At 45.7% G+C, this 14,969-nt stretch overlaps 1 protein-coding gene across 1 annotated transcript; it reads right to left on the bottom strand.

Moving 5' to 3' along the window:
* Positions 1-371: 371 nt before the first annotated feature.
* LOC133160570 (E3 ubiquitin-protein ligase TRIM41-like) lies at positions 372-14,491 on the bottom strand. Its single transcript, XM_061288344.1, has 3 exons — positions 13,647-14,491; positions 10,481-10,504; positions 372-7,230 (listed from the first exon to the last, which is right to left on the bottom strand). Exons 1-3 carry the CDS (start codon positions 14,429-14,431, stop codon positions 5,808-5,810), a joined length of 2,232 nt encoding a protein of 743 aa, XP_061144328.1. The 5' UTR covers positions 14,432-14,491; the 3' UTR covers positions 372-5,807.
* Between the last annotated feature and the right edge of the window lie 478 nt (positions 14,492-14,969).

The following is a 14,969-nucleotide window of genomic DNA, read 5'->3' as shown; positions in this document are numbered from 1 at the left end:
GTAATTCACATGATCCTCACCTTGTTATTGGCGGTGGCTGCGATGAAGAGTGCTAAATAACACGCAAATCCCAGAAAAAGGTTTAAGATTTCTTCCACGTTCGGACAAGTTTAAGAAGCAAAAAAAGAAAACGAAAGAAAGGCAAGTTAGGAACTCACTAGCCAATCATCCAACTATTTTCAGCAGCTAAATCGTGCAAGAGGACAAAGAAAAAAAAGGAAGAAGAAAACAAGCCACGAGATGAATTCAGTTTCGATTTCGTTTCTCTAGAGAAGGTTAACTTTCGTTTGAGTCATGTGACCGGAAGACAGTATGATGCCATGTTGGATGTTGCAGTATGTCGTTATGTGCGTCGAAGCAAGCACCATACGTTCAGAGGACAGCAGTTTAATAAACTCACACGAGGATTCAGAGAACCAAATCTATCACTTGGTTGCGTTACATCCGGGGAGCGAGAGCAGCTTCTTCGTCTCAGCTACGGTAGCCGTGCGGGACATTCTTTTAGCACAATACACAATCATGCAATTATCTACATCCTCTCCTTTTAGAACATTGCCTCTATAAAAAATATTGTTAACTAAAAAACTGTAATATACAAATGTGACGTGACAGTCTACAAATAAACAAGTCTGCGTAAAACTGGCAGCATAAAACTTACTGAATTAACAAATTATTCCTCTTGGAAATGCACGAAGGTACACTTGGTAATAATAACAAGTATGTAAACAACCTTAGAGCTTAACTTTTTTTTTTTTCAAAACGCAACTAACAAACATGCAGTTCAATCCTTGTACTTCGGATTCGGCTTAGAAATCCGACCTGAGCGAGTCACATAAGCAGAACAATTGTGTGACACTCGGGTGGGCACGTCAGCTGGAGATGTTGTCGATTGCTCATTGGTGGAGTAGTGAGCAGATGGTTGAGAGAAGTGAGACGGTCGGGCATGTGGACTGGATAGAAGAGGGTCCGGCGGACTCGGAACCGGTGGTTGAGAGTGATGGTCAGAGTCGGCGTGCAAAGGTGGGGTTGGTTCAGCAACAGGAAGGATGTGACGGCGATTCCTCCTGTAGATGCCTCCGTTGGATTCAACGATGTAGGAGCGCGGCTCTTTGCAAGCCTGAACCACTTTCCCGAGGCGGTCATATCCCTCTGCAGTCTGTAACCGGACAATTTGTCCTCTCACAAGTGGCACCAGAGGGCGACTTGTTGCATCATAGTACTGCTTTTGAACAAGTCTTCTCCTTTGAAGCTGAGTAGCCACTTGTCCTGCACCCTTTATTGCAGGCACAAGCAGAGTGTTGTTGACAGGAAAGGCAGAACGCGTCTGGCGAGACATGAGACGCTGTGCAGGTGATCCAAGCGTGCTGTCTCGAGGAATGTTCCTGAGGTTGAGCAGGTTGAGAAAAACATCCGTTCCATCTCGGTGTGACTTTTCCATGAGCTGTTTGGCACTGCGGACGGCACGCTCGGCTAATCCATTCGACTGCGGGTATCCGGGACTGCTGGTAACGTGCGTAATGTCCCACTGTTTGGAAAAGTCGCGGAATCGTTGGCTAGTGTATTGTCTGCCATTATCAGAAATCAGTGTATGGGGTGCTCCATGAACAGAAAAATGTCTCTTTAGCTTTTTTATCACTGTAGCTGAAGACAAATCACGAAGCAGATCAATTTCGAACCATCCCGAGTAAGAGTCAACAAGGACTGAATACTGTCGACCATGCCATTCAAAAATGTCCGTTGCGACCGTAGACCATGGCAGGGTAGGGACAGGATGAGCTTTCAGCGGTTCCTTTTGCTGGTGTGGTCGTGTGCTATTGCATACAGCACAAGACAGTAGTACTTTTGTGATGTCCGTGTTCATGTTGGGCCAAAACACTGTACTTCTGGCTCTACATTTAGTTGATTCAAGGCCTGGGTGACCTCTATGCATAATTTGGATGTACTCTTGTTGCAGTGAGATTGGTATGACAGGTCTGTGTCCTTTAACAACAATACCTTCTTCCACTACCAACTCGTCTCTGTATGGAAAGTATGGGCGGACAGAGAGCGGTGCCTGACGTTCTTTGTTAGGCCATCCATTCTGGATCACATTGCTAAGAGTTTGAAGCACTTGGTCACTGGCAGTGTGTGTTCTCAGCTCTTCAAGCCTGGCTGTCGAGATAAAACTGACTGACATGACTTCAAACGAGCTGCGAGCACTAGATAATTCAGAAACTTTACCGCTTGGGGCTCTTGACAGGGTGTCGGAAAGGTACATTTGCTTGCCCTTTTTATAAACCAAGGTGATGTCAAAAGCTTGTAGACGAAGTAGCATCCTCTGCAGACGAGCTGGAGCTGTGAGGATCGGCTTCTTCAGTATAGTGACCAGAGGTTGGTGGTCTGTTTCTATGACAGTGTGCTTGCCATAGATGTAGTCCTTAAACTTAGTGCATGCAAAAACAACAGCAAGGAGTTCTTTTTCAATTTGCGCATAACGGGTTTCTGTATCTGACAATGTGCGAGATGCATACGCAATTGGCTTTCCATCTTGTAAACATGCTGCACCCAACCCATAACGGGATGCATCACATGTTAGCATCACAGGTTTCCCTACATCAAAATAAGAAAGGACAGGTGAGCTGGATAGACATGACTTCAATTCCTCAAATGCCTGTTGGTGTTGGGGGAGCCAGCACCATGCAGCGTCTTTGTGAGTGAGCTGCCTGAGTGGTGCTGCAATGTCGCTGAGATTTGGGATAAACTTCCCCAAGTAGTTCACCATGCCCAGGAATCGTTGCACAGCTAGGGCATCTTGCGGGACCGGCATCTCCGTGATGGCTTCTGTTTTCGTTGGATCGGCTTTCAGACCTTCTTTTGTGAATATGTGACCAACATAGCAGACTTGGTCGAGCCGAAACTTGCACTTTTGAGAGTTGAGTCTAAGTTTGATCTCTTGTGCACGATCCAGTATTTTCTTCAGATTAGCATCATGTTCTGCAGCATCGCGACCTCCCACAATGATGTCATCGACTATGACAGCACATGGGTAACCGGCAAACAGTTGTTCCATTGAGCTTTGGAAAACTTCACTTGCTGAGTTGATGCCAAATGGCATGCGGAGAAATCGGTAGCGCCCAAAAGGTGTGCTGAATGTTGTCAACATGGATGACTTTTGATCTAGCTTTATTTGCCAAAAGGAGTTCTTGGCATCAAGCACCGAAAACAGGGTGGCACCTGACATTTTGCTGGCTACGTCTTCCACACTACGCATCGGATAGTGGGGTCTCTTTAAAGCATTGTTCAAGTCTTTTGGGTTGATGCACAGTCGTATCTCTTCTTTGTCTTTCTTGTGTGCTGCTACCATCGATGAAACCCAGTCCGTGGGCTCAGAGACGGGGCAGATGACTCCTTTGCTTGTCATGTTATCAAGTTCAGCTTTAACGCGGGCCTGCATCGCCAAGGGGACACGGTGCGCTGGACGCACGACTGGCCGTACAGCTGGATCTACTACCATGGAGTAGGTGATTGGCAGTTCTCCTAATTCATCGCTGAACACATCTTTGTATTTCTCTTTGATATTTTTGACAAAGTCTGTAATAGTCTCCGTGCCGACCTGGTGGACGTGAGGGCTGAATGTGACAAGTCCGAGACGCATACATGCACGAAATCCCAAAAGTGGAATAACATCACGCTCCACGAGGAAGAAGGGTAGCGTGTGTTGCTGTTCATCCAAGTAGCATGACAGTGAGACAAGACCTGCAGTTTCGATCTTGCTGCCGCCATAAGCCACTAGATTTGTAGACTTGCCACAGGGAATAATGTTCCCCTCAGAGAGTTGTACAAACATGTCCTTAGCCATTACATTACATTTCGCTCCGGTGTCAATCTTCATTTCGATGGGTTTCCCGTGCACATGCAGAGTGACAAAGCCTTCATCTCTATTTTTCATATGTGCATTGATAGTGTCCACAGAAATTCCATCTACAGAGTATGTATCATCATCAGCGGTGTATTCTTTCTCTTGCTCGACCTTCACGTGATACACTGGTCTTCTAGTGGAGCTTTTCTTTGTGAAACTCTTTCTTTCTGTGTTGTGATACGCTGGCTTTGACTTGCAGCAATCCTTGAAATGATTCATCTTTCCACATTTGTGACATTTCAAGCCAAACGCTGGACATCTATCCCTTTGCGCTGGGTGGCTGCCTCCACAATGATCACAAGTAGTGATGTTCTTTGAATCATATTGATTTGCTTTCTTATTTCTTGACCTGTACAGTCCTCTATTGGAGCTTTGTTGTAGCGCATCCACAGGGTTTACTTGCAGAGTTAATGCTTTTGTGTTTTCCTCGGTCATTTCATAAATACGGCAGATAGAAATTGCCTTAGCGAGGGTCAAGTCACTATCGCGTAGCAGAGCCTTTCTTATACCGTCGTTGTTGATGCCACACACGATTCTATCACAAATCAATTCGTCTGTGAGCTCTGCAAAGTGGCAACTCTTTGCTTTTATCTTCAAATCACTGATGAAAGATTCAATAGTCTCACCTTGCTTCTGATTTCGAGTGTGAAACTTGTGCCTTTCCATCGTCTTGTTGTGTTGTGGATTGCACATTTCTCGAAATTTTCGCTTGAGACACGTGGGGTCTTCCCGAGACTCGGCCGGGACCATAACGGCTCCATTTTCTCCTGGCGCTCTAACTTCCGCAGCGTATACAAATGAACGCTCCCGTTCAATGGCTTCTGCTCCTGCAAGGTTGAGGAGGATGTACGCTTTTGTCTTGGCAGGTTTATCCGCGTGTGCAGCCTCGATAAAAATGTCATATTCACTTTCAAAAATACGCCAATTCTCGGCAACGTCTCCTTCAAAAACAAGAGGGTCTGGCCTGCGAAATCCTTCCGCCATAGTCAGCCTTCACTTAATTCCCCTCGCACTTCGGAGCACGGCGAAGAAAAAAAACACCACTCAATACACAGAGGGCAGGTCCGAGACGTCTTCTGACACCATGTCGTTATGCGCGTCGACGCAAGCACCATACGTTTAGAGGACAGCAGTTTAATAAACTCACACGAGGATTCAGAGAACAAAATCTATCACTTGGTTGCGTTACATCCGGGGAGCGAGAGCAGCTTCTTCGTCTCAGCTACGGTAGCCGTGCGGGACATTCTTTTAGCACAATACACAATCATGCAATTATCTACACAGTAAAACAAAACACATAAAAACTATTCAAAGTTTACTTTTGTAAAGGCAGAAACTATTATGGGTTGTATTGGGTATTTGAGCACGAATAATAACCCACTGGTGATATTAAAAAACAATAACATGCTGTCAATCACCAAACAAGAGCACTGGTACGGGGATATATATATGTGTGTATTTGTTTGGCTTGTACGTGCACTTTAACACATGCAGCACTCATTTTTTGGCACTTTGTTTAGTGATGGAAGTTCATCATTTGCAAAATTCATCAATAGACCCGTTCCGTCCCCTATTTAAAGGTATTGAACGTAAAGTGAAGAAACAATAGGTGACAAAATGATTGGCGCTCTTCAGCGCAGTACAATACGTACTTGGAATCAACTGCTAGCGTTTATCTGTAAAGTTCACAGTAGAGAAAGGCTGACACCTAGTGGACGTTACCGCAAATGACAAGAAAATACTTAACACTCGTCTTTGAGTCACGTTAAATCCAAACAGACACACACACACACGAATAATATAACTTTTCTCTCAAATGTATTTCATTATTTATTTATAGTTTATTGAACAGGTCAGTCGAACAAAATATTACCTGATGACAATCTGGAGCGAAATATCGTCAACCTCATCAAGAAGTCATAACACGAAGTTCAAGTGGACGTATTTTCAGAGGAGTTCTACCATTCGTCCGAAAGTAAGGAAACATTTTCTCGTTATTAATATACGAGGTATTATAGGGCTTGTTGAAACAGTACAACCTCATGTTGTTATCACCGTTGAAAAATGTAACCGATCCGTCTTTGGTGTTCGCTTGAAATCGGATCCTCTGCATTTTCTCTCGAAAAATTCCCTGATGCATAGGTTGGTCTCTCCTGTTTGTGATTGTTCTCTCCTCAACATTCACCATTGGCAAAACCCTTGCTTCCATGGGTTCTGGCAGAAAATGACCCCCCCACTCATCCACCAATGTCCAGTCTGTGATGCGTTCCACCTCATGGACCCCTAATTGAAGCCCCCTTGTCGGCCCCAGAGTGTTTCTTTGTACAAACATTTTGTATTTTTCATGACGACATGTGCAAATCCATGCTGTCACGGTCTCTGGTAGCCAAGGATCCCCCAACAGCATCCCCACTGTCCAGTTTGTGTTGTCTCCCACCTCAACATCCCACACGTGTGTTCCCGAAGCCAAAGCAGAACCGAGCACACCCTTCCACTTGAACTGTTCAGGATTCTTTGGGCGCCGCTGGTCTATTCCAAATCTGACAGTGGTCAGGTCTTCAGACAGACTGAGGTCGGGGTGGGCTGTGTTGGGGTCCAGAATGACGGGACTGTAGGGGACCATTTTCTTCATTTTGTTCCACACGTAGTACTTGAGGTTGCCCACGTGTTTGGCTTCTTCCAGGAGAAATCCCCTTGGGAGCTGCTCGGGCTTGTCAGGCAGCTTCTGCATTCTGGTCATCAAAGTTTGGAAGTTCTTCATGAGGGAAAGGTCGTCAGACATCAGCTGCTCCTCTGCGATTCTGATCATGTCTGAGAGAGTGGCCATGTTTTTGCTGAGAGCCTTAATTTTCGTCTTCATAATCAGAGTCTTGGTCTTCTCTTCCTCCTTCACAGCAGACAACCTGGCCTCCTCCTCAACCTGCAGGAAGTGCCGAAGCTCCTCGAAATCCTTCTTAATCTTGCTTTCCACCTTCTCCCTCTGGACCTTGATGTACACGGATTGTTCATTGCAGTTGTCCCTTATCTCAATCAAATCTTTCAGTCTGTTCTTTGCGTCCTGCAGGACTTCTTGGAGTTTCTTTTTCTTATCTTTTGCAACTTCATCAATGGGGCGGAACTGGTGGTTGGTGTGGATTTCTGAGTCTCTGCAGATGAGGCACACAAGCTCCTGGTCGTCCAAACAGAAGAGTTTGAGTTTCTCCTTGTGCGAGCGGCAGATGTCCTCCGACTTTGTTGAGATTTGTGAAAAGGCCTTGCACACGTTCCACAGAGCCAAGTTCGAAGGGAGCTCCACCGATATGCACTCCGTCCTACAGACTGGGCACGGCCGACTGTCTTTGTCCTCCCACCATTTCTCCACACATGTACGACAGATGCTGTGACTACACGGCAGGAAGACGGGATCCTTAAAGATGTCCAAACAAGACGGACATTGGAGATCCTCCTCAACTCGGCGAGCCATCATTCAACAAGACTTCAACGAGCACTACCAGATCCCCAAGAACAGGTTCTTCTTTTATTTTGCCCTGACTGCAGAAAAACACACGCCTACCTGAAACCCATCAAACTAGCTACCCAACATTACGAAACTCGCAAAACAAAAGCAATAAAATGGAAAGCACGCACCCTTAAAATTGTTTGATAACAAAATCCTGGGTTGTTCTGCACAAAACAACGTTGTTTTCTTTTTACAAACCTAACACATCTGGTTATTTTTTTTGTAAAACAACCTAATGTTGTGGCAGACAGCCAACTTTCTGGGTCGGTCTAATAATACAAAGGCCTCACGGAGTCCTCGGCGATAAGTTTAAAGGTGGATTCAACCGGGTAAAATTTTAACCTTTACAACTCACGCAGTCCTCGGCGATAAGTTTAAAGGTGGACATGGAATCAACTGCTAACGTTCTTCCGTAAAGTTCACAGTAGAAAAATGCTGACACCTAGTGGATGTTACCGCAAATGACAAAGAAATACTTAACACTTGTCTTTGAGTCACGTTAAATCCGAACAGACACACACACACGAATAATACAACTTTTCTCTCAAATGTCTTTATTTATTTATAGTTTATTGAACAGGTCAGTCGAACAAAATAATGCCTGATGACAGTCTAGAGCAAAAATATCGTCAACCTCATCAGGAAGCCATAACATAAAGTTCAAGTGGACGTATTTTCAGAGGATTTCTACCATTCGTCCAAAAGTAAGGAAACATTTTCTCGTTGTCGTTATGTGCGTCGAAGCAAGCACCATACGTTCAGAGGACAGCAGTTTAATAAACTCACACGAGGATTCAGAGAACCAAATCTATCACTTGGTTGCGTTACATCCGGGGAGCGAGAGCAGCTTCTTCGTCTCAGCTACGGTAGCCGTGCGGGACATTCTTTTAGCACAATACACAATCATGCAATTATCTACATCCTCTCCTTTTAGAACATTGCCTATATAAAAAATATTATCAACTAAAAAACTGTAATATCCAAACGTGACGTGACAGTCTACAAATAAACAAGTCTGCGTAAAACTGGCAGCATAAAACTTACTGAATTAACAAATTATTCCTCTTGGAAATGCACGAAGGTACACTTGGTAATAATAACAAGTATGTAAACAACCTTAGAGCTTAACTGTTTTCTTTCAAAACGCAACTAACAAACATGCAGTTCAATCCTTGTACTTCGGATTCGGCTTAGAAATCCGACCTGAGCGAGTCACATAAGCAGAACAATTGTGTGACACTCGGGTGGGCACGTCAGCTGGAGATGTTGTCGATTGCTCATTGGTGGAGTAGTGAGCAGATGGTTGAGAGAAGTGAGACGGTCGGGCATGTGGACTGGATAGAAGAGGGTCTGGCGTACTCGGAACCGGTGGTTGAGAGTGATGGTCAGAGTCGGCGTGCAAAGGTGGGGTTGGTTCAGCAACAGGAAGGATGTGACGGCGATTCCTCCTGTAGATACCTCCGTTGGATTCAACGATGTAGGAGCGCGGCTCTTTGCAAGCCTGAACCACTTTCCCGAGGCGGTCATATCCCTCTGCAGTCTGTAACCGGACAATTTGTCCTCTCACAAGTGGCACCAGAGGGCGACTTGTTGCATCATAGTACTGCTTTTGAACAAGTCTTCTCCTTTGAAGCTGAGTAGCCACTTGTCCTGCACCCTTTATTGCAGGCACAAGCAGAGTGTTGTTGACAGGAAAGGTAGAACGCGTCTGGCGAGACATGAGACGCTGTGCAGGTGATCCAAGCGTGCTGTCTCGAGGAATGTTCCTGAGGTTGAGCAGGTTGAGAAAAACATCCGTTCCATCTCGGTGTGACTTTTCCATGAGCTGTTTGGCACTGCGGACGGCACGCTCGGCTAATCCATTCGACTGCGGGTATCCGGGACTGCTGGTAACGTGCGTAATGTCCCACTGTTTGGAAAAGTCGCGGAATCGTTGGCTAGTGTATTGTCTGCCATTATCAGAAATCAGTGTATGGGGTGCTCCATGAACAGAAAAATGTCTCTTTAGCTTTTTTATCACTGTAGCTGAAGACAAATCACGAAGCAGATCAATTTCGAACCATCCCGAGTAAGAGTCTACAAGGACTGAATACTGTTGACCATGCCATTCAAAAATGTCCGTTGCGACCGTAGACCATGGCAGGGTAGGGACAGGATGAGCTTTCAGCGGTTCCTTTTGCTGGTGTGGTCGTGTGCTATTGCATACAGCACAAGACAGTAGTACTTTTGTGATGTCCGTGTTCATGTTGGGCCAAAACACTGTACTTCTGGCTCTACATTTAGTTGATTCAAGGCCTGGGTGACCTCTATGCATAATTTGGATGTACTCTTGTTGCAGTGAGATTGGTATGACAGGTCTGTGTCCTTTAACAACAATACCTTCTTCCACTACCAACTCGTCTCTGTATGGAAAGTATGGGCGGACAGAGAGCGGTGCCTGACGTTCTTTGTTAGGCCATCCATTCTGGATCACATTGCTAAGAGTTTGAAGCACTTGGTCACTGGCAGTGTGTGTTCTCAGCTCTTCAAGCCTGGCTGTCGAGATAAAACTGACTGACATGACTTCAAACGAGCTGTGAGCACTAGATAATTCAGAAACTTTACCGTTTGGGGCTCTTGACAGGGTGTCGGAAAGGTACATTTGCTTGCCCTTTTTATAAACCAAGGTGATGTCAAAAGCTTGTAGACGAAGTAGCATCCTCTGCAGACGAGCTGGAGCTGTGAGGATCGGCTTCTTCAGTATAGTGACCAGAGGTTGGTGGTCTGTTTCAATGACAGTGTGCTTGCCATAGATGTAGTCCTTAAACTTAGTGCATGCAAAAACAACAGCAAGGAGTTCTTTTTCAATTTGCGCATAACGGGTTTCTGTATCTGACAATGTGCGAGATGCATACGCAATTGGCTTTCCATCTTGTAAACATGCTGCACCCAACCCATAACGGGATGCATCACATGTTAGCATCACAGGTTTCCCTACATCAAAATAAGAAAGGACAGGTGAGCTGGATAGACATGACTTCAATTCCTCAAATGCCTGTTGGTGTTGGGGGAGCCAGCACCATGCAGCGTCTTTGTGAGTGAGCTGCCTGAGTGGTGCTGCAATGTCGCTGAGATTTGGGATAAACTTCCCCAAGTAGTTCACCATGCCCAGGAATCGTTGCACAGCTAGGGCATCTTGCGGGACCGGCATCTCCGTGATGGCTTCTGTTTTCGTTGGATCGGCTTTCAGACCTTCTTTTGTGAATATGTGACCAACATAGCAGACTTGGTCGAGCCGAAACTTGCACTTTTGAGAGTTGAGTCTAAGTTTGATCTCTTGTGCACGATCCAATATTTTCTTCAGATTAGCATCATGTTCTGCAGCATCGCGACCTCCCACAATGATGTCATCGACTATGACAGCACATGGGTAACCGGCAAACAGTTGTTCCATTGAGCTTTGGAAAACTTCACTTGCTGAGTTGATGCCAAATGGCATGCGGAGAAATCGGTAGCGCCCAAAAGGTGTGCTGAATGTTGTCAACATGGATGACTTTTGATCTAGCTTTATTTGCCAAAAGGAGTTCTTGGCATCAAGCACCGAAAACAGGGTGGCACCTGACATTTTGCTGGCTACGTCTTCCACACTACGCATCGGATAGTGGGGTCTCTTTAAAGCATTGTTCAAGTCTTTTGGGTTGATGCACAGTCGTATCTCTTCTTTGTCTTTCTTGTGTGCTGCTACCATCGATGAAACCCAGTCCGTGGGCTCAGAGACGGGGCAGATGACTCCTTTGCTTGTCATGTTATCAAGTTCAGCTTTAACGCGGGCCTGCATCGCCAAGGGGACACGGTGCGCTGGACGCACGACTGGCCGTACAGCTGGATCTACTACCATGGAGTAGGTGATTGGCAGTTCTCCTAATTCATCGCTGAACACATCTTTGTATTTCTCTTTGATATTTTTGACAAAGTCTGTAATAGTCTCCGTGCCGACCTGGTGGACGTGAGGGCTGAATGTGACAAGTCCGAGACGCATACATGCACGAAATCCCAAAAGTGGAATAACATCACGCTCCACGAGGAAGAAGGGTAGCGTGTGTTGCTGTTCATCCAAGTAGCATGACAGTGAAACAAGACCTGCAGTTTCGATCTTGCTGCCGCCATAAGCCACTAGATTTGTAGACTTGCCACAGGGAATAATGTTCCCCTCAGAGAGTTGTACAAACATGTCCTTAGCCATTACATTACATTTCGCTCCGGTGTCGATCTTCATTTCGATGGGTTTCCCGTGCACATGCAGAGTGACAAACCCTTCATCTCTATTTTTCATATGTGCATTGATAGTGTCCACAGAAATTCCATCTACATAGTATGTATCATCATCAGCGGTGTATTCTTTCTCTTGCTCGACCTTCACGTGATACACTGGTCTTCTAGTGGAGCTTTTCTTTGTGAAACTCTTTCTTTCTGTGTTGTGATACGCTGGCTTTGACTTGCAGCAATCCTTGAAATGATTCATCTTTCCACATTTGTGACATTTCAAGCCAAACGCTGGACATCTATCCCTTTGCGCTGGGTGGCTGCCTCCACAATGATCACAAGTAGTGATGTTCTTTGAATCATATTGATTTGCTTTCTTATTTCTTGACCTGTACAGTCCTCTATTGGAGCTTTGTTGTAGCGCATCCACAGGGTTTACTTGCAGAGTTAATGCTTTTGTGTTTTCCTCGGTCATTTCATAAATACGGCAGATAGAAATTGCCTTAGCGAGGGTCAAGTCACTATCGCGTAGCAGAGCCTTTCTTATACTGTCGTTGTTGATGCCACACACGATTCTATCACAAATCAATTCGTCTGTGAGCTCTGCAAAGTGGCAACTCTTTGCTTTTATCTTCAAATCACTGATGAAAGATTCAATAGTCTCACCTTGCTTCTGATTTCGAGTGTGAAACTTGTGCCTTTCCATCGTCTTGTTGTGTTGTGGATTGCACATTTCTCGAAATTTTCGCTTGAGACACGTGGGGTCTTCCCGAGACTCGGCCGGGACCATAACGGCTCCATTTTCTCCTGGCGCTCTAACTTCCGCAGCGTATACAAATGAACGCTCCCGTTCAATGGCTTCTGCTCCTGCAAGGTTGAGGAGGATGTACGCTTTTGTCTTGGCAGGTTTATCCGCGTGTGCAGCCTCGATAAAAATGTCATATTCACTTTCAAAAATACGCCAATTCTCGGCAACGTCTCCTTCAAAAACAAGAGGGTCAGGCCTGCGAAATCCTTCCGCCATAGTCAGCCTTCACTTAATTCCTTTCGCACTTCGGAGCACGGCGAAGAAAAAAACACACCACTCAATACACAGAGGGCAGGTCCGAGACGTCTTCTGACACCATGTCGTTATGTGCGTCGAAGCAAGCACCATACGTTCAGAGGACAGCAGTTTAATAAACTCACACGAGGATTCAGAGAACCAAATCTATCACTTGGTTGCGTTACATCCGGGGAGCGAGAGCAGCTTCTTCGTCTCAGCTACGGTAGCCGTGCGGGACATTCTTTTAGCACAATACACAATCATGCAATTATCTACACTCGTTATTAATATACGAGGTATTATAGGGCTTGTTGAAACAGTACAACTTCATTTTGTTATCACCGTTGAAAAATGTAACCGATCCGTCTTTGGTGTTCGCTTGAACTCGGATCCTCTGCATTTTCTCTGGAAAAATTCCCTGACGTACAGGTTGGTCTCTCCTCTTTGTGATTGTTCTCTCCTCAACATTCACCATTGGCAAACCCCTTGCTTCCATGGGTTCTGGCAGAAAATCACTCCCCCACTCATCCACCAATGTCCAGTCTGTGATGTGTTTCAGCTCATGGCCCCCTGATTGCAACTGCGCGGTGCGAGAGACGTCTTGTACAAACATTTTGTATTTTTCATGACGACATGTGCAAATCCATGCTTTCACGGTCTCTGGTAGCCAAGGATCCCCCAAGAGCATCCCCACTGTCCAGTTTGTGTTGTCTCCCACCTCAACATCCCACACGCGTGTTCCCGAAGCCAAAGCAGAACCGAGCACACCCTTCCACTTGAACTGCTCAGGATTCTTTGGGCGCCGCTGGTCTATTCTAAGTCTCACATTGGTCAGGTCTTCAGACAGACTGAGGTCTCGATGGGCTGTGTTGGGGTCCAGAATGACGGGACTGCAGGGGACCATTTTCTTCATTTTGTTCCACACGTTGCCCTTGAGGTTGCCCACGTGTTTGGCTTCTTGCAGGAGAAATCTCCTTGGGAGCTGCTCGGGCTTGTCGGGCAGCTTCTGCATTTTGGTCATCAAAGTCTGGAAGTTCTTCATGAGGGAAAGATCGTCAGACATCAGCTGCTCCTCTGCGGTTCTGATCATGTCTGAGAGAGCGGCCATGTCTGTGCTGAGAGCCTTAATTTTCGTCTCCATCATCTGAGTCTTGTTCTTCTCTTCCTCCTTCACAGCAGACAACCTGGCCTCCTCCTCAACCTGCAGGAATTGCCGAAGCTCCTCGAAATCCTTCTTAATCTTGCTTTCCACCTTCTCCCTCTGGACCTTGATGTACACGGATTGTTCATTCAAGTTGTCCCTTATCTCATTAGAATCTTTCAGTCTTTTCTTTGCGTCCTGCAGGACTTCTTGGAGTTTCTTTTTCTTATCTTTTGCAACTTCATCAACGGGGCGGAACTGGTGGTTGGTGTGGATTTCTGAATCTCTGCAGATGAGGCACACAAGCTCTTGGTCGTCCAAACAGAAGAGTTTGAGTTTCTCCTTATGCGAGCGGCAGATGTCCTCCGACTTCGTTGAGATTTGTGAAAAGGCCTGGCACATGTTCCTCAGAGCCAAGTTCGAAGGGAGCTCCATCGATCTGCACTCCGTTCTACAGACTGGGCACGGGCGACTGTCTTTATCCTCCCACCATTTCTCCACACATGTACGACAGATGCTGTGACTACACGGCAGTATGACGGGATCCTTAAAGATGTCCAAACAAGACGGACATTGGAGATCCTCCTCAACTCGGCGAGCCATCATTCAACAAGCCTTCAATGAGCACTACCAGATCCCCAAGAACTGGTTCTCCTTTTATTTTGCCCTGATTGCAGAAAAACACACGCCTACCTGAAAGCCATCAAACTAGTTTCCCCACATTACAAAACTCGCAAAACAAAAGCAATGAAGTGGAAAGCACACATTCTTAAAATTGCTTGATTCTGCACAAAACAACGTTATTGTTGTTTTTTTACAAACTTAACAAATCTTTTTTTTTTTTTGTAAAACAACCTAATGTGGCAGACAGACAACCTTCTGGGTCGGTCTAATAATACAAAGGCCTCACGCAGTCCTCGGCGATAAGTTTAAAGGTGGATTCAACCATGTAAACCTTTTTAACCTTCACACCTCAGCGGTGCTGACACTGAACGATGTCTGACATCTCCTGGTTAAAATTGGTATTACATCTTTCATTGGCCCGTTTTAATTTTCGGAAATTCATCGGGGACCGCCCCGATTTCGGCCCGCTGGCCACCAGTTGCACATTGATAAACCATCCAGAATAATGATAAACCATATT

Source organism: Syngnathus typhle, linkage group LG10 (genome assembly GCF_033458585.1).
Source record: "Syngnathus typhle isolate RoL2023-S1 ecotype Sweden linkage group LG10, RoL_Styp_1.0, whole genome shotgun sequence".
Taxonomy (NCBI): Eukaryota; Metazoa; Chordata; class Actinopteri; order Syngnathiformes; family Syngnathidae; genus Syngnathus; species Syngnathus typhle.
Note: the sequence above shows the minus strand (reverse complement) of the source record. Positions and strands in the feature narration are given on the sequence as shown.

Bases quoted from the DNA above. Each gene is read 5' to 3' on its own strand.
- LOC133160570 (XM_061288344.1), bottom strand. From the start codon at position 14,431: ATGATGGCTCGCCGAGTTGAGGAGGATCTCCAATGTCCGTCTTGTTTG. The intron at 10,505-13,646 runs GCAAGAAGCCAA...CCCAAATCTCAG, and splicing joins CTCCCAAGGAGATTTCTCCT to CGACATTGCAGCACCACTCA. The intron at 7,231-10,480 runs GCTCACTCACAA...GGACAAAGACAG, and splicing joins ATTGCAGCACCACTCAGGCA to TCGGCCGTGCCCAGTCTGTA.